Source organism: Vidua macroura, chromosome 12 (assembly GCF_024509145.1).
Source record: "Vidua macroura isolate BioBank_ID:100142 chromosome 12, ASM2450914v1, whole genome shotgun sequence".
Taxonomy (NCBI): Eukaryota; Metazoa; Chordata; class Aves; order Passeriformes; family Viduidae; genus Vidua; species Vidua macroura.
The window spans coordinates 15,650,758-15,677,514 of record NC_071582.1 but is presented as its reverse complement, the minus strand read 5'-3'; the positions used below and the strand labels follow the sequence as shown (position 1 = coordinate 15,677,514).

Sequence of the window (26,757 nt, the reverse complement as noted above, 5' to 3'; positions counted from 1 at the left end):
CCCCCAGCTTCCTGAAACATCTACTTGATGCTGAAAAATTGTGCATGTTCTGAAACAAATGGGCAAGCAAAAAAACCTAATTTTTGGTAGCTTTCTGACTTGTCTTTTTTACTTTTTTATGATCAGTGATGCAGAATAATTTTTTTGCCAAATGGTACACACTAAAGAGCTGTCTTCAGGCTTTCAAGGCTTGAGCGTGAATTTCATGATTCTGAATTGTCTCACTGCCTCTATTCACGCACCAGAGAAGCAGGTTCTGTTCCTCTTCCTCTTTGGTCTGAAAACTTACAGTGCTTCTGGGTTTTTGCAAGAGTTTTCAGGTTGCTTTGTTCTGTCTTCTCTTGCACAGGAAATTGTGAGACATTGTCAGAATAGCAGCACCCTATGACCTTACCCTGATCTCTGTCAAAATATCAGAATTACTGGCTTTTATTGAGTTGTCCCAAATGTAAGAGATTCTAGAAATGTGAGCATATTTTGTCATTCTGGACATAGAATTTTTTCTTTTTTTTCTGCTTCAAGAAATAATTCAGAACTTCACACTTACTGTGTAACATACATATAAAATACAGTTCATTATCTGTGTTAGTGTTGTCATGAATAAGAGGAAATACTTTTCTCTAAGCTACTGAATCTCATCTTGAGCTGTGATCTTTCATCTGCCAAAAGAGTTAAAGCCTGAAATCCAATTTTCAATTCCTACAGAAAGAAAAAAAAACCAAAAAGGCAGTTTTAATCATCTTTGAAAACTTTGATTTGCAGAAGTCATGGGGAGATTCAAGGTATTCAAAAAAAAACCAAAAAAATCAAGCCACCCAGCTTTTGCTCTGGCATATATGCAGCAAAGTTAAAGCATGATGGTCTTTGCATTGGTGAATGTGATGCTTTTGGACCAAAACTTCAGTTTCCAGCAGGAAGTCCCAACCTCAAGGATTCCTGACAGATGCTGCTCCTGTTACCTTTTCTGGTAACCCTGCAGTACAGCAGCACTTGGGTTCTGTGCTCTAGATCTTATCCATGGTGTCCGAGTTTTTGTAAATTAATTTCCCTGTCCTCTTCCTGTCTTTTAGATCTCATAGTCCTTGTCCTGATGAGAGCAGTATTTGTCTTTTCAGAGAAATACTGGCCCTACAATTGGTTTCTGTTTCTGTCTCCTGCTTCTGCTTTCCACCTTACTATCAGAGGGATAATGCCATCAGGGTTTTTTTTTCTTTTTATTTCTTTAATCTAAGGCCCCTGGCAATTCAACTTTGCATTGATTTTTAAACAGAATTTCCTGTTAAATTCTCTGAGGAAATGTTATTAACAAAGGGTTAATTATCCTGGAAAGCAGCCTCTCTCTCAGTATTTGTTGCTAGTTGTGTAAACCACAATGATGCCTGAAAGTTACAGTTCTCAGTTGTGTAAGTTAACAGTTCAGATTACAAACAGCAAAAATTTACCTGTTTTCTGTGGGGTTTTTTTAATTTGTTGGTTTTGGTTGTTTTTTTTTTTTTTTTGACAGACTGTAATGCAATTGTTCACAAAGGCTGTAAGGAGAATTTTGCTTCTTGTGCAAAGGTCAAAATGAAGGTAAGAGATTTCATCTACTCTACTGAATATATATATATATATATTAAAGACACTTTCTACCATGTCACAAAGTTTCCAGTTTGTTGTGAAGAACTTCAGCCCTAGTACTGAAGCTTCCACATAATGAAAACTGTTAAATATACTGTTTATATGAGGAACACACAGATTTCATGCTTACTCCAAATGCAAGGAACCTGCTTCTCCAAGCCAAATAATGCTTGTGCAATTACAATTTCAGTTCACTTCAGTATTGTCATCACTTTCACATTTTCATATTTGCTGCACATTTCTCCATTTGTTATTTTGCCCACTTCGTTCAGAGAAAATAAAAAATATATTTAAAAATACACAAACACTGAGAGGCTTCAGAAAAAAAAAATAGCTTTTTTTTGGTTTAGTTATATGGTGCAACCTTCGGGAGAAGGGAGGGAGAAATTAAAGTGAATGTCATTTTTCTTTCAGCCACAGAGAGGGATGCTGCAGGCACATGATACCTCTTCGTTACCCACAGTAACCATGAGAAACAAAAGTAAGACAATTTCTTTCCATCTGCTTTGGGAGTGCTCTGTGTCTGCTGTTCTTAACTGTTCTGACAGCTGATACTTGATATGAAAAATAAACTTTTAACAAAGCAGGGATGAGAGCATCCTCAGTGCATGCTAAGCACTATTTGATACTTCAGAAGCTGTACAGAAGTTGTACAGAGTTCATCTCCTTCTGCAGTGTTTGTGTAGCTCTAAAGAAATGTAAAATCATCCAGATTTAGAAAAATCACTTGTCTGTTGTAGTTTGCAGAATGCCTATACCTGTTAAGGCCACAGAATCTGGAAGGTGCAGCCTATGTCTGTGGGTGTTTGATATGGGAAAGAATCCAACTATGAGTATTAAGTGGAGAGGATTCAAAACAAAATTATTTTTGTTTTAATTAAATAGTCTTGGACTTTGAGGTAGGCAAAATAGAAAGTTTAATTTTGAGTAGGAGGAATACTGACAAAATGTTCCTGACTTTGCTGAGATACACCCTGTACTGCAGAGTGACCCAGTGTGACCAAGGATGAAAAATAGGTTTTGTAGGGCCATGATTTGATAAGCTTAAGTGATAAGCTTTGATAAGATAAATGATAGCTTGTATGGAACCACACTATATAATATAGTTGTAATCAGTGTGGTATTTATCATGAAGTTCAGAGGTGTTGCTCCAGAGAGCAGAAATGCATCTGAAGAAGCAAAAATCTGGAATTAATATGAACAGATTACGTAAAGGTATGTGATGGCATAATGAAAACAGGATTATCATTTCTCTGTGGTACCTACTGATAAGACAAACATATCTCAAAGAGTTTGACCAGAAACAGCAAGATTTATATGACTATGGGCCCAGGGAAATAAATAGGCAACAGGGTGGATTGTGACATGTGATTAATTATCAAAACAGTTAAATTCAGTTTCCTGTGTGTGTTTCTGGAGTTGCACGTCCCACCTGGGTATTTCAAGCATAGTGCAGTGAGTTCTGCACAGGGGTCGATGGTCTTCCCTTCCTATGGCTGTTCCTAACTGCTGACATCCCCTGGGCATGAGTCTAGAAAGAAAAGGCAGTGGATTTCAGAGTCTGGATCCGTTTAAGTCCTCACCATGCCTGTTACCAATGGTTAAGGTGTTTGCATGGGCTGACTGTTGTCCCACCCTTCCGTTTCAGGCTCGCAGCCGAAGGAGCGCCCGCGCTCCGCGATCCTCACTCCCGACGAAAGCACCGTCACCTCCACCTTCAACAACAGGAGATCACAGCAGCCCACTGCACTCTCCAAAAGTGTCTCCATACAGAACATTGCAGGGTAAGGCTCCTCCCTGCACACCTGACTCTGTGTGTGCATGTGTTACCTGACGCTGCTGACATAAAGACGTAATTTCAGTCTCACTAAAAGTAAGTTCACATGCTGTGACTTGCGTTAAAGGTACAAAAGGGATCACAAACAGAGAAACAACCATGTTCTATATGGTACCATCAGTTGTCTTCTGCATGATCTTGTGTGAGTTAGTTTAGTCATGGCAGCAGTTCAGAGGACAGCTGAGTTGGCCTGGTAGATTCAAGGCCTCTTCCCAGGGATGCTCTGGGCTCCTAGGAAGAAATTCCTTTCCCTTGGGCCAGATACTGTGCAAGCACACATTTGCAGCTCAGGTATAGTATTAACTTTTGTGTCCATAACAAGAGGGTGAAGGTACAGAGCTGCAGTCTTCCTGTTTTTAAACTGCATTACACATAATTCATTACAAAAAAAACATAGAAGAAAATATAATTTATGGTTCCTACCCTACTTGCATATTTGGCAGTTCTACATGTGAGGCAGTTGCAGGGACTGGCTTATTCTGGGCAGTTTGGATGTCCTGGATGTCCTAAATTTCCATGGAGAATTTAACTTCAGTCCATTTTCTGATCTTTCCCAGAGTTAGTGATAAGGACTGTGTAGCCTAATGGTGTGGCATTTTTTTACACTGTTTGCTCCAAGGGCAAGGAGGATGGGACGTGACTGGAATGGAGTTGTCCAAACTATAAAACCTCAGGAGTGGTTCTTTATGGAAAGCACCGTCAATCACACTGTAGCGCTTACAGCTTCTCAAGCTCCAGTGGGTAGTTAATAAACAAAAGCACATAAAAGCACATTTCTGTATGTAATCGTGCAGTGCTGGCTTTGTTTTTCAATTCATATTTAAAATGCATTTATTCTGCTTATCTGAAAGTACATTTGGCTGGGTTTTTGTCATAAACAATCTTCTGAGTTCTGTTTTTCTGCAGAGTTGGGAACGATGACAGCTTAATACACACTTGGAAATTCCTGTCGCAGTCAACAGACTCTTTACATAAAATCAGCCGGGTTAATGAATCCATGGAGTCACTGGTTGATGAAGGTAAGAGATCTCCATGGCATTTATAGAAGGAAGGTCTCAATGCTGCTTTCCAGAAATAGAAAATCCATTTTCAGCAATTGTCTTCTTTTATAATGGACAATTAAAGCACATTTATTTTAATCTCGGATATTAGTATGATAAACTAAAACAAAGCCCCACATAGTAATTTCTTTAGCTCATTGAATTATGGAAAAACATTTAAAAGGTTTCAGTTACAGTTGAGTTACTTGGAATTTAGCTCAGGGACAAACATTTCCTCTTCTGTTGTGTTTTTTTATTTAACTGCAATGTCATTTCATGGCAGATTAGGAATACATTATCTGAGCTAGAATTTGGTCCATGTGAAAATGGTGAACAGGAAGCTAGGAAATAATCTTTAAAAGTGTTTTTCATAACTACTCTTTTATGTAGTATGTGATCATTTGTGTCAGTAAAGGAGAATGTGTGTGAAGTTTGTGGTGTGACTGACAAAGCCTAAACTTAAATAATTAGACAGCAATCTCAAATGGGACAAGTTACCCACATCTTAATGGCACTTATATTGGTTTGTGAAGGTGCAGATATGAATGAAGGACAGCTGATGGGAGACCTGGAATTAGATTCCAAGCAACTGGAGGCAGAGTCCTGGAGCCAAGTAGTGGACAGCAAGTTCCTACAGCAGCAGTACAAAGATGTTGTCAAACGGCAAGATGTGATTTATGGTGAGACGTCTTCACTTTTCACTCACTGTAAACAGCTCCTTGATAGGAACACTGCTTTGGTTTCCTCAAAAGCCAAACTTTTGTTGTTAAAGTTCCTAGAAACATAATGTATTCTGTGGAAGCTGTCTTTCTGCATTTCACATATCCAGAAGCCATCAAAAACCCTAGTAATTGCCTCTCCTCATTTATCTGCTGATGACTTTCAAACTGGGTTCCATCACAAGCAGCTAACTAAGAAGTCTTTTCCTGAGGGATTCAGGAGCCATCTTGTCTGGCAAAAGGGAGGTGTGTGGAGGCTGGCAGTGAGGTGTTAGGAAGGAGAAGATACCAGGCTGATGGTTGAGACCCCAGCAGCAACATCCAAAGCTCTCTGTTGTGAGATGCCTCTTCCCCCTGTTTCTCTCACACATGAAACTCTTGACTGATATTACAATTCCTGACATGAAATTTTCTGAAGCCAGTTAGAGAAGTCCAGTTATGGAAAAGCTTTCTAATGGCACCTTTTCCTTTTGCTGTAACCCATGAACTCTTGTCCTCATCCTGTGCAGAGCTAATGCAGACAGAAATGCACCACGTCCGCACCCTGAAGATCATGAACGATGTGTACAGTGCAGCCATGTTAAAGGAGCTGCAGTTTGATCAACAAGTCGTGGACAAGCTCTTTCCCTGCCTGGAAAACTTGCTGCACATCCACAGTCAGTTTTTCCAGCGGATTCTGGAAAGGAAGAAGGAGTCACTGGCAGACAAAAGTGAAAAGAACTTTGTTATCAGGAGGATAGGTGACATCCTAGTGAATCAAGTAAGTGCTGGAAAATGTTTGCAGCTCTGAGAACACAGCTGGAAGCCAGATGCTTTTCGTTCCCTCCTGTTTGTGCCTGTCAGATAAGCACAGTTGATGGCAAATTTACTCTTCACACATACATATCTCATCCCCTGCTTTTTGAAGCACTTTTTGCTCTTTCAGAGGAAGGGCCACTGTTGAAAATTAATTTAGTTCATTTTGTGGGAAAGAGAAGCGTTCACTGACAGGCACAAAACAGTTTGACCACAGACTGGAGTGTAGGCAGGAGCTCACAGCAAAATATGCCCAGTGTGTTTCTTGGCTGCTTTACTGACCTGGTGTTTAACTCAGGATGGGTCATTTTACTTTTCTTTATCCACAGTTTCTGTCTTCTTTTTGTCTGTCTTGACTGTTTTTGTGGTTGGCTTTTAAGCCATGTGAGTGGAATTGCAAATTTTTCTGTATGTGTCAGCCCAGTGAAGTCCCCAAAGCAGCTCTTTACTCTGTAGAGATCTGCTTGCATGGTTGGGCATGCTTTGGACTAATTTGATTTCATGAAGTTCTTCTGAGAGCCTGGCAGGCACTGCTGGGATGTCACCCCAGGAGTTCAGTGCAGGTTGGAGCTGTGTGTCCCATTCTTTGCAGTTCTCTGGGGAGAACGCTGAGCGAATGAAGAAAACGTACGGCAAATTCTGCGGGCATCACAACGAGGCTGTCAATTACTTCAAAGATCTTTACTCAAAGGACAAGCGCTTTCAGGCATTTGTCAAGGTAGGACCTGGCAGGATAGATGTAGCCAATGGAGAAAACATGTCCTTTCTGCACTCTGGGGGAGTGTTTTGCTGCAGAACTGAAATTTTCATCTTTGTTCCTTAGAAAAAAATGAGCAGCTCCCTGGTGAGGCGTCTTGGGATTCCTGAATGTATCTTGTTGGTAACACAGAGAATCACAAAGTACCCAGTCCTTTTACAAAGGATACTGCAGTACACCAAAGGTAGGGACCAGTTCCTGTATTCTAAGCACATATTTGTTTGTCCAGTGTGAAGTTTTGATCCTTTACAGCTGAAGCAGATTTTCTTACCAGCTAATCCAGTCATTGTTGTCTCACATCACTGCAACAAGATAACTCGATTCCATACTTCCATTTAGGATTAGTTGTTTAGGCACCTTGATTTAGTTATTAAAAGTCTGTCTGTGGTTAATTGTGGAGCAACATGCCTAGACTCCAAAATCTCCCCAGCTTGCTTTTTTTGGTATTGGCTAAAATATGTAGTTAATTTGTGCATTTCATCCCTACTCTCTTATATGCAAAGTGTATTGGAATATTCTCCAGCCTCAACCATGTATATGTAAAAGGTTTTGTGAAACTCTCTTTAAGGGGGAAAAATGTCTCATTTAAGTATTAAAAAGTTATAATGTGGGAACTTGCGAGAAGAGGAAGGAAGGAAGTAAAAGTGGGAAGTTAGACTGCACAAAGTCAAATCGAGATGTTTCTGTTTCTTTCTTAAAGAAAATGAAGTGGAACATGAAGACTTGACTCAGTCATTAAACCTTGTTAAAGATGTGATTGCTGCAGTCAATAGCAAAGTCAGCAAGTATGAAAAGAAAATGCGTCTTGAGGAGATTTACAACCGGACGGACAGCAAGTCCATCATGAGGATGAAGAGTGGCCAGATGTTTGCAAAAGAGGACTTGAGGCATCGGAAACTCATCCGAGATGGGCCTGTTTCACTAAAAAACTCAGGTGGCCGGTTAAAAGGTAAGACTCTCCTGCCTTCTGCTGTGGAAGGATGCAGCTCACCTTCTCTGGGTATAGGATTAGTCCACAGATTGGTGCCTCCACCCTTGATTTATTCTTCTGCTTTGATAGATTGTGACACCAGCTTTCCCCTGCTGTACCCCCACTCCCCACTGCATTTCCAATTCCTTGTTTGGGTTCTGGGGTGATAGAGAGCTGCTTTTTCTCCTGGTGAGTGTGTGCCTGCTGAGGGCTCGGATGGCAGTGACACCTCAGTGTGTCAGCCAAGGAGCAGAGTTGCTGTGGGATGCTCTGAGCCAGGAGGACACGACTGGGGCTGCAGTTGCCCAGAGCATGGAGTCTGATCTCTATCCCTGTGCCACAATTCCAGGAGTTGTGCTAATCTAGAGCCCAGCCTCAACTTTCCGGGCCTTTCCTTCCCTCCAAGGGCTGTGGCAGGATCCAGGGATCCTGGGATCCTGGGATCCAGGGAGATGTCCCAGGTATTTCTTGCTCTTGAAGCTCTTAAGCTGTTGATACAAACTGTTCAGGAGAGGCTCTGGTGTCCCTGCAGCTGCCTCTTGTTGGGTCAGTGTTTTCTTGAGTTGCTTTTTGTTTGTTATCAGGTGGAAGTAGTTTTTTTAAGGTGCTGTGCACTGACGTTCTCCAGTGAGTTAAACGCTAAATCTCCCAAGGAAACTTTCAGCTGGGACCACGGTAGCAGTAAGAGCAGACAGGGCTGTGCCTCAGGCTTGGCAGGAAGGCTGGGCTTCCCTTCCTCCCTGCAGCATTAGCTGATTAAATTATGGTCTGTGGGCATGAATGGGGCCTGGGAGCCTGATGCCGTGCTGTGCAGGGAGGTGGTGATAACGTGGAATTCCGTATGGGGTATGATTTATTTTGAGGTTTTGGAAGCAGGAAGTTTACAGATGATTTCTAGGCACCAGAGACTGCTACTGCCTTTAGATGGTGGGTGAAGCAAGTTCTGCTGCTGTTGTGAAATCGTGATAAGCACAGGCTCCATTTGCATTTCTTAGTCACAGAAATGCACAAACGTGTCCGTAGTGCAAGCTCCCAGGGAAAGCAGGTCCTGCCTGCAGGCTGCAGACCCAGGGAGAAAGTAAATCGTTCATATATTCAGGTTATTTTGTGGTATTTGAAATGGAGCACTGAAAATTACAGGAAGAACTTCTGTTTATGGGTTTTAACATTTCCACTCTTGCAAAGTGCATGGAACAGAGAAAAAGGCAGTCAAATGCCGCCTTCTGCAAACGTCCCAGAGCCTGGATTTCATTTTGTAGCTTTGCTTAAAGTTTAGTGGTTCTTTTATCTGGAATGGATTCTGTCTTCCCAAAACAGACTGGAAGGATTTACCCATGGGATGATTTAAGTTTCTGGTTTGCTTCCTTTCTGTCACAAGATTTCCCAAGTTCATTACACAAAACCTCTTTGTACTGAGGGGTCTGGGTGGGGCATTACACTTGGTAGTTGCTGTGCAACTTTATGATATGTTATTAGGAGACTTGGAAAGCTCTATGTGTACTCTGGGAAAAGACTGATTTAAAATCCTCTGTTGGCTTGAGGTTGTGTTTCCTTCTCCCGTGAAAGAAAGCCAGGTCCTGTGTCTCACGCAGGCTCCCCTCAGAGTTGTGTTTGTCTGAGAGCAGAATTACTGGTGGCTCCTGAAGTCAGTATTTCCTGGGAAAGAAACTGCAGCTGACAAATGTTGTTATTGCACGATAATTTACACCCTGCAAACCACTCATCAAGAGAACCATAAAATCCAAAACTTCCTGTGCAGATATTTTGCTTGAGGGATGAAATATTGATTGTTTGAGAAAACAGAGCCTCTATTGAATAAATGTCTGGCTTTCACTGTTATGCCCATGTCTTAACTGGTAGTGAGCATGTGGCTGGAGAGGAGCACCCCTGCTCTGATGGGTGAGAGCAAATCCTGCAGGATGCCCAGTGATTATGTGTCCTGCTTAATGCAAAGCTGGTTCAGAGCTAACCTGATCTGGCATCCCCAGGAACTGCCCTTGCTCCTCCTGCCAACTGGGAGGTTGATCTTGCTTTCAGGATTTGCAAAACCAGCCCTGCTGCTCCCCATCGCTGGTGTTATTGCAAGGAATCTGTTCTGGGGTGGGTTGTGTTGTTATACTGCACTGGTGTGCTTCTTCTTTTGCAGAAGTCCAGGCTGTTCTCCTCTCTGACATGCTCGTGTTCCTTCAGGAGAAGGACCAGAAGTATGTCTTTGCCTCACTGGTAAGGCTTCAACCCTTTTTCCTCCTTACATTTCTATGTGAGAGACTTGTGATGTTGTGTTGTGCAGCAAAGCCAGCAATTGCCTGCTAAATAACTTAATTTTCTTGCTCAGAACATTTTTGTTTACTGAACAGACTCCATTCTTTTTGATGGGAAAACATGTCTTCATGCCCCACCTCCCCTTCCTGCAGTGCCTTGGCACAGCTGATAATTGGCCTTGAAAACCTGCCTGTCACTGGAAACACTTGTGCTTTGCATTTTGTGCACGCTGGAGCAGTGACTGAGCTGGGAAGGGGGTGAGGGGATAATGCAAACGTTGTAAAAACGAACCTCAGCAGAAGGAAGTGTCCAAATACATTGTGAGCTGCTGCAGGGGGCAATGAGGTGAAATGCCAGGGCAGTAAATTCAACAGAACAGCTTGAAAATAAATGTCAGAGAAATATATTTGTAATGTGCAGGAGCAAAAACATTAGGTTTGAGGGCAGGTCCCCAAAAAGGGCTGGGCACATTGACCTGCTAATGAAAACCTGGTGCCTAATGGAGTCTGCTGGGCTGTACCTTCCAGGCATGGTCTGGACTGGCTAAACCTTGTGACCTTTCCACTCTTTGAGCATTTTGAAAGCTGATAATTTGTTATTCCAGTTCCACCAACCTTCTGCACAGGCTCAGTGCCCTGCACAGGGGAAGCTGATTTGCATACAAGTCCTGCTAGTGAACCAGATCACCCCAGCTGTAGCATGTGGTGCAATGCACAAAGGGGCTGACTCGTGTGCAGATGACACAGCAGCCTGGGGACGTTGTAACCCAGCAGGCTGATGACACAGAGACCATAGCACACAGTGAACATCACCTCACACACGAGTTCTCACGTAGCAGTCAGCTGTGAGCATCTGAGAACAGCAGAGGTTTTCTGGGATTTGAAAACAAGACTTTATCCTGGAGAGAGATGGTGAAGAAACTGTGTGTGAAGCAGGATAGCAAGCCGTACCAAGTGTAAGGAGCTGTGATATTAATGACAGGGAGAGTGTGGTCACTAGGAAATAAGATCAGAGCAAAATAAGGTACAGTTTACAAAAACACAAAATCAATTTGAAATTAATTCTTTCTTGAAATGGAGTGAGGTAAAATTGCTTTTCCTGCATAACTGTTGGAGGAAAGCAAACCCATCCCTTTTGTTTGACCCCATTGAAATTATTTTGGTTTTTTTAATTAGCCAGTATGTTCAGAAAATGTTTACAAACCTGAGAGATGTAGCACTATGGTTTATTGAGACCTTTTCAATGCTAGTTTGAATCTGGGAGCTAGCTCTGGTCACCCTCCTCACCCATTTCTTTCCATCTGAAGGACCAGAAATCCACTGTGATCTCTCTGAAGAAGTTGATCGTACGAGAAGTGGCTCATGAAGAGAAGGGTTTGTTCCTGATCAGCATGGGTGGAAAGGATCCTGAAATGGTGGAAGTCCACGCCAGCTCCAAAGAAGAGCGCAATGGCTGGATACAGATCATTCAGGACACAATGCACACCATGTAAGACACTCAGCTGTTCTTGTGAGGCAGGGGGTGCACTGGGTGTGTTCCTGTAGTAACTGAGCCATGTCTCCTGTCCAGGGATAGAGATGAAGATGAAGGAGTCCCTTGTGAGTCTGAGTTTGAAAAGAAATTGTCTGATGCGAAAGTGAGAGGACTGAAAGGTAAAACCTGCCTGGAGCAGAGCTGGGGAGCCACTGTGGAAAAATGTACAGGAGCTGGGTTGGGTTTTGTGGTCGAACTGTGACTTTTTTCAATACTACATCCAGTAAATAACTGCAGTCCTGGTTTGCAGATTGCCTTCCATGCATTATTTATTTTCCGAGCCTGCTGTGCCAGATTGCCCAGGGCACTGTCATGCTGCCAAGCCCAGCACATATTGTCATGCTCCACTAGATGGGGCCAGTATCTCAGAAATCGCTCAGGTTTCCTTGCCAAAGCTTTTATTTTGTCTTCATCCCTGTTTTTGGTTCACCCCCACAGAACAACTTCAGCAGAAGGATAAACAGATCCTGCTCTTGCTGGAGGAGAAGACGAAGATCTTCCAGGACATGGCGGACAGTTCTGTGCAGGAGGAGATGCCAGACTCGAGGCTGCTCTTCAGAGCCAACACAGAAGAGGCTCCAAAAGGAGAGGCAATCATGAAAACGGCCATAAATGAAGGTGAGCCAGTCATGTGACATGTAAATTATAGTAGCCAACTATAATTGGTTACCTTCAGTGAAGGCATCAGTTCTCAAGCACTAGTTTTGCAGGGGACATCTTCTCTTTGTCAGAATAACAAGGAGAAACTGCTCCTCATGGTAGTGTCTCCGGGACAGATCATGAGGATCAGGAAAGGAAGCACATATTGGGGGGGTGTTGAAAGAGGGTGGGAAAGTCAGCACAAAGAAAACCATGCATTGAACCTGCTTTGGGGTCAGGAGCAGCATGGGATTTACCCTTGGCTGAAATTTGGACCATCCAGGCTTATGCTGTTCTTCAGTCTTAGCAAGATGTGAGGGTGGGGCTTGGGTTCCAGCAGGTGCTTGTGGTGCCTGCAAGGGACAAGCAGTTATGTTGACAAAGGCAAGGGTAGGTGGAAACTCAGGCTACTTTCCAGTATGATCTTTGGAGAGTCTAAAATTATTAAATGCTGTTGTCAGAGAACATTGAGGTTGCCTGAAGGAAGAGAGGTAGGTGTAAGCTTGTGCAGAGCTCCAAGAGTTGAAGTTAGTGGTCAGACAGAATGAGTTTTTGCAGGGGCAATATGTACTGTTCATGTCCTTGTCACAGAAACCTAGATTCTTTGTACACCAAATAATTTCTGACCTGAGCTCAGGCAGGGATTAAAATAGTTCAGAATCCTGAGGTGGCCTTTAACAAAGACATTGCTGCTTTTTATCAGTTGAACTGCTGCAAGACCTGGTGAACAGGAGCCTGGGCACTGCCCTTGGACAGCAAGTCAGCAGCACTGCCATGGATCAGGAGGGAGGAGTTGGCCCCATCTCACTCCCTAGAAGGGCAGAAACTTTTGGAGGATTTGACAGTCATCAGATGAACGCCTCCAAGGGTGAGTAGTTCTGTGTGCACATCAGAATTTGTTAATAACACACATCATCGTATCCTCTTGCTTCAGAAGGACTTCAGCTGGTGGTTTGGGTTTCACAACTCTCCAGCAATAGTTGATAGATTAAATCACAGATTAGGAAAAAAGCCTATGTACAGGTGGATTGATGGTAGCTGAGAACCTGTGACTATACAAGGGTTAAACATCTGAACTCTTCACTCCTCTCTGTGCTCTAAGTAATATTTGCTATTTTACTTATGTTGCCACATGAAAGCATTTGGCTTCTCAATAAATTAGTTTCTTCATGTTATTATTGTAATATCTACAGGTCTGTTCTTTGTTCTTCACTTTTCTTCCCAGCAGGAGCCTGATGCTGTTGCATTTACAAATGGATGTGGATATTGCTGAATCAAACACCTTCTCCCCTGTCTCTGCTCTCTATGCATTTATGTTCCACCTACATCTGCATGTATTATTCCTCCAATTAAGTCTCACCCAAAGAAATGCGTGACTACTTATTTCAGCTGCATACTTGGCTGCTTCCCAATGCCCTCTTTCTTTGCTCTAGTCATCAGAAACTTCCTTGTCCTCAAATTCCTTTCTCTGTGGTCTTACTCACACTCCCAATACAACCAGTTTTGCTGTGCTAGTGTCTGTCTCAGCACTGGCATCGTTGGACCTCGTCTGGCCTCCAGCATTAAAGGAGCAGTGTTAGCTCCAGACAGTCAGACATGAGAACTATGTAGAGGCTCTCCCAGCTCTGCTGGAGAGCTGCAAAGCCCTCCACAGGCCTTGTCACCATGATGACAAATATACTCACACTGGAGGGGTTTGTTGAGGGTTATGCCTCTCTCTGTTGCAACGATGAATGGGACAACCTCAGCTGTTGCCCAAATCTAAGTTTTCTGTAGAAATACCCTCCGATTCTAATTCAGTAGTTGTAGGGTCTTGGGAGATTTTGGGAAAAAATGCAGGGCTTATGTGTTCTGCCCAGGAGGTATGAAACCTGGCATTCTCTCCAGTTCTGTTCACAACCTGTGAAACCTTGGGCAAGGCTTATAACCTGACTCCCCTTCATTCTCCCCTCCAGCCAAGCAGAAGGGAGGAGTTTCCTCCTGCAGAGAGGTGGAAGGTCCCAGGACGTGGCGCAGGAGAGCAGGTCTGTTAGGAGGACTTGAGGGTCAGCCTCTAATAGCAGAGCCAGCCTCGGGGGTGGGGGGAGGAGAGGGCTTTACACCAGGTGTGGTGCCCTTCACGCTGCTGCAGATTCAAGTGTATGTAAAGTCTTTAAGAGTGGCAGAAGGAACTGCAGGTGTGGGTTTTCCCCATGGGCTGCATCTCAGCTGGCAAAGGAGTACAATAGTCTTGGCAAGAGCTAGAGGATGGAAAGTCTGCATGACTCCTTTTGAGCAGAAGGGCAGCACAGGGGGAGGGTCAAAGCCCTCTTGTCCCCACAGGTCAGTTCAGTCCTGCTCAGGAGCACTGATATGAGCCACCCAGGGGGAAGTTAGAAAGAGAAGCCCAGTGTCCCTTTGAAGATCCAGGTATCTGATAGCTAAGGTTAATGATAAATTGTTAGCATAGAATTACACAGGGTGTTGCACAGCAGTATCTGACCCAGATGTAAATTGCACAAGAGAGGCATTGAAACTATACCTGCAATAATATACCCTGATATGATTCTGTTATCATCCTCCATCTGCTCTTATGCTGCCTCATGTCTTCTCAGCAAGTATTCTGTGGTAGTAGACAGCAGTGCAGGGGCTAGACAGAGCACCAGCTAATAGCTGAATTTATCAGCACGTTCTCTGAAACCAAAGTCAACCCTAATCTAAATTCACATCCACTTTTTCTGGTAGTGCTGACGTGTTCCGTATATTTAGGGCTCAAATTCATTTAGTTAAAATGTCAAGAGCTCTGTGCCCGCTTTTGTGGAACACGTGAGTTTCCTGTATTAAATTCCTCAGACTTTAGCAAGTTCACCTCTGCCTTAAAATGTTGAATAACTGATGTCAATGCTGGCTTCTTCCTTTAGGTGGAGCGAAAGATGAAGGCGATGATGCTCAGGACCTTCGGAGAACAGAGTCAGACAGCATTTTAAAGAAGGTATGCCTTGATTTGTGTGTCTGAATTCAGATTTCAGGAGTGACAGCTCTAGCCTTAAATGCCTGAAAATTTCTTGACAATTAGATACATCCTAATAAGTTAAAAATAAAATTAAACATGACATACGCACGCAAAACCACTCACTTGAAAACCGCTGCAAATCAGTTTTACTCCTTAATGGCACAGGTTAGCTGCCATCTGTCTGCAGGTCAGCCAAAGCATTTGTTTCATTTTGCATTGTTATTGAAATGCTAAGGTCAGCTACAACCTTGCACTTTTTCTTTATGGGGATCGATCCATCATGTAACTTCATAATAATACCTAATTAACATTTTATTCTATATGATTCTAAATGGCCTAAAAACATGCATGAATTCTCCCAAAATGGAACGTGGAGGGGAGTGTTTAATGGATGTGTCATTAGTTCAGCTTCCGAAGGCATTTGCTATGATTTTTCATTGTCCTCATGTTAAATTTGTGATCTTGTCATAGGGTGGAAATGCTAATTTGATGTTCATGCTGAAAAGGAATAACGAGGTAAGAATTGATTCCATTGCTCAGCTGTTCCCTTCATTTAAGTGGCTAGAGAATTTGTCTCAATAGGTGATAATGTAGAAGAAAACACATTTAATTTGCTGAAGCACATCTAGACTTTTAAATACATTAAGCTGAACCCACTGTGTCATTTATTTGTTTAACCTTGAATGTTTAGACAGAGAATTCACTGATTGTCATCTGCTTGCCAGCAAGATGATATGTGCTGATTATAAGCAGCAAGGGTTAATTACTACCAGGATGCACAGGGCTGTATTTATTGTGCATCTGCAGACAGAGAGAATTTAATTTTATGTTGCAGGTGCAGTGAATTGGGGCAATTAGATTTCTATTCTCCCTTTGATACGCATTCATAACTCCTAATTAGCATTAATGACAAAATGAGAAGCAGTTCTCTTAATACTGGCTATCACTCCACTACTGCAACTACTGAAGTGCTCTTTTTTCTTCTTGAAATTAATTGTAGGATATGAGAGATTCAGAGAAATTTTTAGCTAGGCTAAATTTAGGGATAGCTTGCTCTGTATTGATGCATGAGGTGTTTGCATTTCTGTATTTTCAGAAAGCCTTCAAGAACACACCTGCTGCACTTGTGTGCCTGCTGTAGTGCAGCTTTTCTGCCTGGTGGCAATGGGTCTTGTATGGGTCAGCTGGGGAAAAAAGGCAAAAATAGTCCCCATCTATTTAAAGATTGCTTTTTTTTTTTTTTTTTCACCCCTTGAAATTTTTTTCCTGAATTTTTAAAGTGAACTTCTGGGCTTCATCTCAATTACTCAGCTTGTTCTTGAGCAAGCTAATGCTGTGGGAAATGGTTTGCAGAGACAACCCAGGACTTCCCATGAGCTCTGTGCCAGGAGGTGCCTCTGCAGATGTTCCTTCCCCTGCTGCAGTGACAGCTAGGGAAGGGAGGGAGGTGATGCCAGGCACTTCTGGGAGATGTTTAAGGGATCTACTGGTGTACTGGGCAATGATGCAGTCATTGCAAGGGAAGGGTGAGGAAAAGCAGGGTGCAGAGGGATGGCTGTGCAGCTTGTCAGACCCACTGGTAGGACACAGAGCAAGACAGGGTGCTGTCCACATACCCAGCACCCAGTGAGATCTAACAGCAACGCTTCTGTTTTCTCGCAGCAGGTCCTCCAAACCATTACCAGCCTCCATAAGCTGCTCAGTGCTTTGCAGGTAGGCTTAGCCCTTCATCCTGCTCCCACACACTGCTTGCACGAGCTGCCAGTCCTGCTTTGCCCCTTGTCTCCCCTTCTCATGTCATGACCCTGCATGGCTGGACACCCCACGGCCAGCTTGCAGGCTGTGGGATTGAGCTGCTGCCTAAGGGAACCAGTGCTGGCCTGAATTTGGGAAGCTGCTGGGGGAGCTGCTTTGCCAGCATGCTCTGGTAACCAGGCAGCGGTGCTGGGCTGGGCTCAGAAGGGGTTCAGTACAGCACCCTGAGGTTTTCAGGGACGGGCTTCTCCCCACGGAGGGGATGCTGCAGTGATCTCTGTCTCCTCTGTCCCAGGGCGTGGTGCTGCAGCAGGACACCTACATCGAGGACCAGAAGCTGGCTCTGAGCGAGAGGGCTCTGAGCCGAAGCTTCTTCCGGCCCACCTCGCTGCTGGAGCAGGAGAAGCAGCGCAGCCTGGAGAAGCAGCGCCAGGAGTTGGCCAACCTGAAGAAGCAGCAGACACAGCACCAGGAGGAGAGGCGGAGGAGGGAGAAGGAGTGGGAAGTCCGGGAGAAGGAGCTGGCAGAGCACGAGGCCGAGCTGGCGCAGCGCGAGGAGCAGGTGCAGAGGCAGAGGCAGGAGCTGGAGCGCGAGCGGGAGGAGCTGCAGGCGAAGAAGGTGGCCTACCAGCTCGACCTGGAGAGGCTCCGCACGGCGCAGAAGCAGCTGGAGAGGGAGAAGGTGCAGCTGAAGCAGGACGTGGAGAGATTTGCTCAAATGCGGCAGGAGCCTGACCACAACCAGGTAAATGATGCCAGGCTCCTAGGGAAGCTGATCCCTGCAGGGAGCTCCCAGCCAGCTCCTGGGTGAGCTGCATGCCCCTCACAGAGCACGCAGCTATGCCGGACATGTGGGCACTGGTATTTAAAACTGGCTTTTCCCTCACATATGATGTGCAGAGCTGCAGTTTTTGTACCTCTGGAGCTGCTAAGGCATTGCCAGTGTTGGTGCTTCGTGGTGTATTGGGGGTGCCTGGCCAGTGCTGGGCAGCCTGAGCTCTGCCCACTTCCCTGCCTGTGTGCTGGGGGATGGCACAGAGGAGGTGGCAGGCTCCCAGGAAAGATGCCCAGACAGTCCCAGGGGGTTGGCACTGTCTGATGTTGACCTTCACCCAAGGGCTGAGCTCTGGGGAGTGGTCAGGCAGAGGGGACATCCTTCACAGAAACAGCCTGAGTGTTGTGGGTAACCTGCAGCCTCCAGCTGTCACAAAAACCACTTGTGAGGCTGATAACTGCAGGGCAAGGCTGTTCACATTCTGACCTCAATCTCCAAAAGCATTCTCAATATCCACAGAGATGGCATTGCCCTTGTCCTGAAAAAACCAAGCACCTGCAATCCAGTTGTGGCTCAGTCAGCAAAGGTCCCCAGCTCTGCTGGAAGAGGCTTCTGGTGTCTGCTCACAGCCACAAAGAAAAGCCACACACAGATCCCGGTTTGAGCATTTTTCAGCAAGCTAAGGTTTAATTCCTTTACAGCTCTGCAGCAGTCTGACTGAGGAGAGCCAGCACCATTGGCAAAACATGAGCTGAATTTAATCCTTAAGCCTGTTGATCATTTGTTTGTTTGTAACTCACTAATTCTGACTCTAATTTGCTTAGAGCTGTAGCAGAGTTAGTTTATAAATGTTGGATTGCGGAATGGGAATGATTTTCAATGCCTGAACGGCCTAATTGTGGAGCTGAGCAGTGAGCTCTGAAAAGCTAATCACCAAAGGAGGTCCTGCTCCCTCCCACCTGGCTCCTGATCAAGCCAGAAGTTTTCCAAGCAGCCAGTGAAGCTGTTCCAGCTCCAAGTACTTGTAGACAAGGGGCATGGATGCTGTGGGAGAAGCTGAGCGGTAAAATGCCTGCAAGGCCTAAGAGATTTAGGAGAAGGAAGCACCTTCTCAAAGCAGGTATCTGACTGACATTGCAGAGCTATTAATAGAGTGTTCAGTCAAGCTTTGTTGGGCTTGTTTTGATCTTCCCTTTGAATGTGCAAGCTCAATTACATCCTGAGACAGGAAAAAAAATATCATGAAAAATGCTTTTGCTTTCATCTTTTGCTTGGGAAGGCTTCCTTTGACACATGGTGCTCCTGTGCCGTGTGCTGGCATTCCCTTCCCAGAGAGGCACGCTGCTCCTTGGCCTCCTGCCACCATCTGTGTGTGCAAATGATGCAGGGTGAGTCTTGCTATTGAGATCTTAGAGAATATTTGCCCTTGGCTTGTTGATACATAGCAGAGTACATGCAGGAGCAAAAGATAGTGGAGTGTTATTCTCTTTGTGCCTCATATTTTCATCTTGAACAGAGAGGGCTTTTCTCTCTTTACTTTGCCTGGATGGGGACAATGTTTTACCTGGTGAATGGGCTGGATATTCACAAGAACAACCTCTGTGAGTGATCTGGGACACACCTTTTCTGTCCATGTTCTCTGCTAGCCTCTTTCATGAAACACTTTTCCTTTCTAGGTTTCAAATCTACATGAGAAACTTGCAAGAGTCTCCTCCCAGTCCAGCACTGACGAATCCTCCATGCAGAAGAACCCTTCCCTTCCTAAACAAGGGCACTTTGATGCAGAACTTTCTGTCTCCCCCAAAAGGAACAGTCTTTCAAGGACACACAAAGAGAAAAGCACTTTCCATTTGCTTAGCACAACAAACCAGACTAACAAGGCAGCTGAGGAACAGACCCAGATGCCTACTCGCCTCTTCAGTTTAGCCAAACCAAAGGAGAAGAAGGAAAAGAAGAAAAAGGGCAGGGGACATCGCTCCCAACAGTCTGGTGAGTGTCAGGGGAGCTCACAGGTGTTTTTTTAGGGTTGGTAAGCTGGTTGTTTTCCTTCAGCCAGCAAACTTGTGAAAGCCACAAAATCTGGCTTTAAATGAGGATGGTGACACAGGGATGGGGAAGAGCAGCTGTGCTGAGTGGACTTCTCAGCTTGAAGTGATCTTCCATGGGTGTTTCTGCCTGTTGTGAGCCTCTGGGGTTGTCAAAGGGACACAACATTCTTCTCATTGTTTCTTCCCTTCCCATCCCATCCTGAGCAGCCTCCATGGGCTGAATTCTCTGCTTCAAGGAGGAAAATGTTCTGCTTCAGTGTCAGTGCTTTCAGAAGGAGCTGCTGCTGGGATGCTCCTGGCTGTTGCAGCTCCTGAGGCATTGATGTCTGCTTTAGCTCTGTGGCAGTTTGGAAGTGATACCCACAAGCCTTCTGTTGGCCTCTCCCCTCAAGCTGGTATATTTTGTCTCTTGATCTGAAACAAAAACATACAGGGCCTTTTTTTTTTTTTTTTTTGCCTGGTAGTTTTGCATCCCCTTAGGACTCAGAGCTGCACCTCAAACCTCTGACCCACATGAAATTTGATCACATGCCCTCGGATGACCGGTTTCATTCATGCTAGCTCGCTGATGTTTTCCAGCCTGTGCACAGGAAATCTCACCCTTACAAGGTGTCATTTCATGGTAGCTGATCAGGGAACTGAACATCTTTTAAGGGGCCCGGTGGATTTGGCAGACAGCGGGGTTTCTGTGCACATGGAGCCTTGCTCTGCCTGCTGTGTCCCTCTGTTCTCATAGTGATTCCCACATGATGTTTTTTGGTGCTACAGATTCTCACTCATCAGAAGCACCTCCAGAGGGTGAGGAGATCTTCTGCTGAGCATGGACTATTCCAGTGGTCACTCGTGGCATTGGCACCGTGGACATCTCCCTGCCTGTGACACAGCACGTGGCTGGTGCCTGCGCTGGACAAGCATCTGGAGGTTTTAAATAAAAGAAGTTCTGAAGTCTGCTAAGTGGTGGATAAGGGCCTCTCTCCTGTGGTTTTAGGTGAATTCTCCCTGCAGAGGCTGTGCCTGCATGGCACACAGGACCATCTCCCTGTGCAAACCTGAGGTCAAATGAATTGGGATAGATGTTGTCTCTTCTTACTGCTAAAGGATGAGAGAACATAGCCTGTGCCTTCAAATTCCCCTTTTCTGGGGAAAAGAACCAAAACCAAGCATTTAGCAAAAGATTAGGACTCTACAAATGGTGCGTACACACTGGCATATATAGATATACTGTATATGTACATATATGTATCTATGTATCCACTGGGATATGCTTACAGTCCCTGCAGCCAAGGTCCACCCGTGGGGATAGATGATACCTGAGGACTTTCAGGGAGTGTGTAGATATTAAATATCTTGCCCTTACTGCTCCGACTGTAACACAGTGACCTGCACACCCCTTTTGTGCTCATGGGATAAGGGATGTTTGGTTTCAGAAGGGTACATTACACCAGGAAGCAGTAACAGCATTCAGAAGCAACAACTCAGAGGATAAAAATTAAAATTTAAAATCATTATGAACAACTTCAGTGGGGCAGAGAAATCAAATGTCAAACTTTTTCTAGAGTCAAGCAGAACATTACTGGATATATTTAAAATGGCACAGAAAAGAGAATTTTGGTAGGCTGGTAAGGCAATCCCAGGGAGCCAGAACAGACTGTTCAAATGGAAGCCACAGTAAGCAACATTTTTTTTACACAATCTCTTTGAGCTCCAGCTCAGTCCCTCCCATCCCCAAAGTAAAGATTATGTTTTTGCCAGAATAGAGCTCTCCAGTTGCATTTGACATCCCCATACACACCTAATGACTGAGTGGGGGACTGGCTAAAAATCTGCTTTTAGGGATCTTCGTTCTGTTCTTTGTGTTTTTCTTAGCCTGCTTTTTTGTGCTACCGTTGGGCTTCTGTTTCTCTGGATTTTCTCACTTGCCCTGCTCGTTTCTGAGGCAGAGTGAGAGCAGCAGTGTCCAAGCAGGTCAGTGAGACATCGTGGAGCAGCAGGATGGGCTCCAAGGAGATGGCTGCTGTCCCTGTGGCTGTGCAATACCGGCCACTTAGGAACCATTTCTGGGGAGAAAAAGGTTCTGATGGACAAACCCCCTGTGGGACAGGTCTGGAGGCCAGTGGCATGTCCCTGTGGCCTCTGGGGTGGAGTGTCTGTGCAGAATGGGAAGGTCCAAGGGCAGCTCTTGCTGTGCCAGCTGTGAGGTGTCTGTAGAGTTGTGGAATACAGACATGTGTTCAGTGGGGGAGAAGAAATGCAACAAGACATACTTTTCTCAAAAATCACCTTTCTCCCAAACCCTGTCAGGAGAATTACCCAGGTGGATTTGTAAATTGTTACCAGCTTCAAAATAGGTCAAGGTTTTGCTCAAGAGTTTGAAACTGTCAGGTACATTTCCTTTCCTACCAGTTTTTTTTCTTTGAAATAACAAATAATTTCTCTTCTTGTACTACTGTTTGATTTCAGTTTGCTCTCAGACTTGTCATGAGCTGGTGACCCACAGCAATTTTCAGAGTTAGTGCTGATGAGTATCAGCAGCATTGATGGTGAGGTGGATGCTTGGGCTGAGCTGTCTTGGTGCAGGAACCCTGCTTGCTTTGGAAGCTCTCTACACTATTAAAACTCAAAAGAAAAAGAGGAAAAAAAAAAAAGAAAGGAAAAAGGGTTGAGATTTATTTTTATTTTGTTTTTTTTTTTAATATTATTTGGTGCTTGTTCTTAATTGCAAGCAGGGCTTGCAAAAATATTTATCTTTCATTTTATCTGAAAGAGTTTTTTAAAAAGTTTACTTGGTTTTATTTTTTAATTTCTTTTTATTTTTGCTTTTGTTTGGGGAATAGTTTGAGGTTTTTTTTCTCTTTCCCCTCTTTTTTTTTTTTTTTGTTTCTTTATTTGTTTTGTTTTCTTACCAAAAGATTGGTAAACCAAATGTTCTCATCTTCCTGTTTCCAACAAACCATGGGATTGGGCAGTAGTGCTTTGCAGCTCATTCCATGCCCAAAGTCACACAATTTCAGCAGAGAGCTTTCTTCAAGGCAGAGCATCTTCAAGCCAAAAAAAATCTGGAAAAAGACACAGTGACTTCAGACAGGGCTCCTTCTGTGAATTAGTTTCCATGTTTAAAGATTTTGGTTAGGTTTTCTCATTCCCTTTGGAGGCAAAGGAAAAAGCAAAGCACGGAGTGCCTTGCAGTGATGAGAGGGTCTAGTTGCTCTCCAGGACCCGAGGGGAGCTGAAGGAGGCATGTGCTGGTGGTGTGGTGTTACCTTTTTCATAAGAAAACCACCAACTTCAGAAAGTATCTTCTGCCCTGCTGCTCATACACCTGCAAACACGAATGGGCCAAGCTGAAATTTCTGGAAACCAAAGCAGTGCGTGGCTCATGTACCGTTGTGTGAACAGAGACCAGGGCACTGCTACATCTGAGCTCCCCTCAGTCTGGAACAGCCTTTGCCACTATGAACTTTCCAGTTTATCCCACTGTCTTTTCCCCAGTCCCAGAACATGCTATATTCACAAGACAGCAATGTCCCATGGCTCTGAGAAGGGCACCAAAATGCAGATGAGTGACCCAGGGCAGCAGGATTGAGTCTGCCTGGCTTCACCATCTCTCCTGACCTGTGTAAATCAAAAAGAGCATTCAGTGCCTGATGTGCAAATACTATTGGCTAAGTGATCTCCCAAGGTCCCTGTGGTTCCTTGACAGAAACCACAGGTGTGAGTCAGAAATACAGTGACCAGAAATCCTGTGTACCAAAGCTGTTTGTGTCTTAAATTCTGGTGGCCAGACCTTTGTCCCTGGAGGATGCCTGTTACTGTATGATTCACTTTTTTGGAATGAAGCCTCTCCTCCCATGCTGCTTCCTCCTTCTTTCACCTTTAGGAAGGTAAGGGCTTGTTTTTATCTCTTTAGCCTTTTATTTTTCCCATCTCAGGTTTTCTTTGGAAAGGCTTGGCATAGGTTCCCAGAGTCAGATTCCTGCTCTGATCCCTGAAGGTTGTCTAGTGTTGTCTGCTAGAGTATTGTCCCAGCTTGACAGCACCAAAACCTTTCCTCTTCCTGGCCTTAAAATTGCATTTGCTCCAGTTCCATGCCTGGCATCCATCCTGTAGTTGTTGAAAGCATGTTATTTCTTCAGCCCAGCCTGCTGCTAGTTCCCAGAGCCAGTCCCTTGATCCCATTTGGAGCACCCCAACCACCCTGTTTTGCATGGGGTTCCTGGGACTCAGAGTAGGTTCAAAAACATCTCTTTGAAGCCCATGTTTTTGGAGGAGAAGAGGATCCTGCGAGGACTCTTGGAGCTGTTTGTGCTGGTGTTTCTTGGAGGGCAGAAATCAGATTTGATTTTCTTGGGCTTTTCTTGGCCTGGTCTTTGCCACTGCCCAAAAGGAGGGGTTTCAGTGTCCAGGGAAAGTGAGAGTGTGGGCTCAGACAAGTATAGAAGTGGCCAGTATTAGCTGGGGGTGTCAGAATACCCAGCAGCAGAAAGTAACTATAGCAAAGAGTGGGAGACTCGATGGGGCTGTGTGGGCTTGGCCTTAGATTCTTTTAAATGAAGTGATCATCTCAACACATAACTTGATGTCAGTTTGATGCCATAAAGCACTTTAAATGGAACTGGTCTTGCCCCTTTTAATTATGGTTATTTGGAGACAATCACTTTTGCCATTGCTTCCCCCTCTGTATCCCAGCAAAATCAGAGCTTCAAGTAGGCGTGTTCCTGGTTTGGTTTGGCTTTTCCCTGAGAGGGGAGGACGAGCCAAGCTGTTTGTATTATTTTTAGACCAAAGTGGGTGTGAATCTGACTACAGTCCCACTGCAAATAGGTTAAGTGGCAGGATAAGAGAACTGGCTTCTGTTGGCTCAGGTATATCCCCCAGGAGAGCTTGTGTCAGCTTCACCATCATCTTCCTCATAGCAGGTAGGGAAGCAGCCCCACCAGTGGTTTTCCCTCCATCTCCTTTTTCTTGTAGAAACTCAGAGTGAAGGAGATGTGAGGGGATGCATCCAAATAAGTGAGGCCCTTTCCATGCACCGAGGCGTTTACCTCCCAGTGCCCTCCCCGGGACAGGAGCTGTCGTCCCCACTGAGGGTGGACTCTTCCCTCTGGAGGTGTGGCAGCACAGTAAGGCCATCAGCTTGTGTGGATTTGCATCCAGAGAGTCCAATCACCTTTGCACCTTCCTTGAGTCACTAGGATATCTCACAGCTATTGCTGAAACACCCAATTCCAGTCCTTCCACATGCCACCTAGTCAGAAGAGGTTCTTCAGGTGCCAAATCCCAAGGAAGCTGTCTGGGATGTCTATGGCATGGAGCAAGGGAGGACTGGGCAGGGGACACAGGAGAGTATCTGCTAAAATCCCACAAAACATTCCTTGTTAACTAGAACTCTGGAAATTATTGTGCCTGCTGGCCAGGTTTGGGAATTTATCATGATTTAGGGCACTCTTTTAAGTAAAAAACCTCCCCTGCTGCTCATAACTCTTGCTTCATTTGTCAGAAGGGGCACCAATCCACAATTCTTCATTGGTGATACAGCTAATTTTTAAACATAGGTGAGCTGAACTGGCCAAATCTCCTACACCTTGTGCTCTTCAGTCTTGAGAAGTGTAACACCAGCTCCTGCGTTTCCAGGGCTCTGTGCCCTTTCCTTCCACGTGCATTTCACTGACACTGATGCTTTGCCCAAATATAGTTCAGCTTCCATTGCTTGGGGGAGGGGGGAACAGGATAACACTGCTTTGCATACAGCTATGAGCTTTGTATGTATGTAAGCTGTCTATAGGTATCCATCCTTTCCGTGCTCTAAAGTAATGCTACTATTTTCTTTATCAATATTAAACACTGACTCAAAAAAAAAAAAAAAAAAAAAGAAATAAAAATCTATGTCCAGTTCAGTTCGCCTATGGTTAAAGTTTAGCTTGGTGTTTATTTTGTACTAATATGGAATGCACTTGAGTAATTCCCAGAACATTGAGGTGTATTATAATAACCTGATATACCTCTGCTTTTGGTTTGTTTCTTATTAAAAAAAAAAAAAAAAAAAAAAAAAGGAAAAAAAAAAAAAAAGCTTTGCATTTTCATGTTGAACCCATAAAGAAAAAAAGTTGGGGAAAAAAGATTTTTAAAGAAGAGGGTAAAACCTAATTGCTGTATGTTAATTTGTAATTATGTAAAAAGTGATCAGGTTATTGACTGTAAAATTCTTCAGTTTTTCTGCCAGAAACCATTAGGTTTTGTAACAAGCTTTTATTTATCTTCCTTTTTAGTTATCAGTATCAACCTCTTGTAAAGTCATTCTTCCTCTAAATAAATTTGATTTTAAGTCTGAGTTTTCTGCCTGATTTATTCCCACACCTTTGGTATTTTTGCCGATGACTTTTTTGCACCAAGGCTGAATGAAGAGCCCTAACCTCAACCTGTAATCAATGTTTGCATTGCGTTTATCATCTCCATTCCAGTTTGAGCTCACTGGACTCTTAACTTATTTTCCCCCTCTTAAAAGATTTGCATTTTACTGAAGGACAGATGGCCATGTGGTATTCCTTGGGTTTTCCTCCCCACCACACACAGGGCTTTTCATCCTTGTACAAGAAGGGGAAGTGTCACAGCTGTTCTCTGTGCCTCCTCAGCCCCGTGATGACAATAATGGGAGTCTGGGGGCTGCATGTGCTGCCTGATGGCACAGGGTTCCTGTAAGCCCCTAACACAGCTCAGTGTCTTTGACAAATCCTAGGTTTTGGCTCTTTTGGCTTAGAGAACCAGACATGCTGCATTTCATCACAGGACAGAGTCCACGATGCTGTGTGGCTTAGGGGTTCCCACGTCTCCTGCAAGAAGAGACCCATCAGACATGCTGTACCCAGCATCCAGGTCTCTCCTGGGGAGGCGATGTAAGGAAGAAAAGTCTTCCTTGTGAGGCTGGTGAGGCACTGGAACAGGTTGCCCAGAGAAGCTGTGGAAGCCTCATCCCTGGAAGTATTCAAGGCCAGGTCAGACATGGCTTGGAGCAACCTGG

General features: G+C 44.4%; 1 protein-coding gene across 1 annotated transcript in view; it reads left to right on the top strand.

Annotated features, from left to right (window-relative positions):
* The window catches only part of AKAP13 (A-kinase anchoring protein 13), a 72,372-nt gene extending 46,302 nt beyond the window's left edge, over positions 1-26,070 (top strand). The window contains exons 10-29 of the mRNA XM_053988032.1: positions 1,505-1,572; positions 2,035-2,101; positions 3,269-3,404; positions 4,364-4,476; positions 5,031-5,177; positions 5,726-5,976; positions 6,604-6,729; positions 6,835-6,952; positions 7,469-7,717; positions 9,885-9,961; positions 11,307-11,488; positions 11,570-11,652; positions 11,972-12,151; positions 12,876-13,040; positions 15,073-15,143; positions 15,636-15,680; positions 16,827-16,877; positions 17,215-17,664; positions 19,371-19,683; positions 20,511-26,070. Coding sequence (XP_053844007.1) covers positions 1,505-1,572; positions 2,035-2,101; positions 3,269-3,404; positions 4,364-4,476; positions 5,031-5,177; positions 5,726-5,976; positions 6,604-6,729; positions 6,835-6,952; positions 7,469-7,717; positions 9,885-9,961; positions 11,307-11,488; positions 11,570-11,652; positions 11,972-12,151; positions 12,876-13,040; positions 15,073-15,143; positions 15,636-15,680; positions 16,827-16,877; positions 17,215-17,664; positions 19,371-19,683; positions 20,511-20,560 — 2,942 coding nt within the window. The 3' untranslated portion in view covers positions 20,561-26,070. The remainder of the gene's footprint in view (positions 1-1,504; positions 1,573-2,034; positions 2,102-3,268; positions 3,405-4,363; positions 4,477-5,030; positions 5,178-5,725; positions 5,977-6,603; positions 6,730-6,834; positions 6,953-7,468; positions 7,718-9,884; positions 9,962-11,306; positions 11,489-11,569; positions 11,653-11,971; positions 12,152-12,875; positions 13,041-15,072; positions 15,144-15,635; positions 15,681-16,826; positions 16,878-17,214; positions 17,665-19,370; positions 19,684-20,510) is intronic.
* The last annotated feature ends 687 nt before the right edge of the window (positions 26,071-26,757 follow it).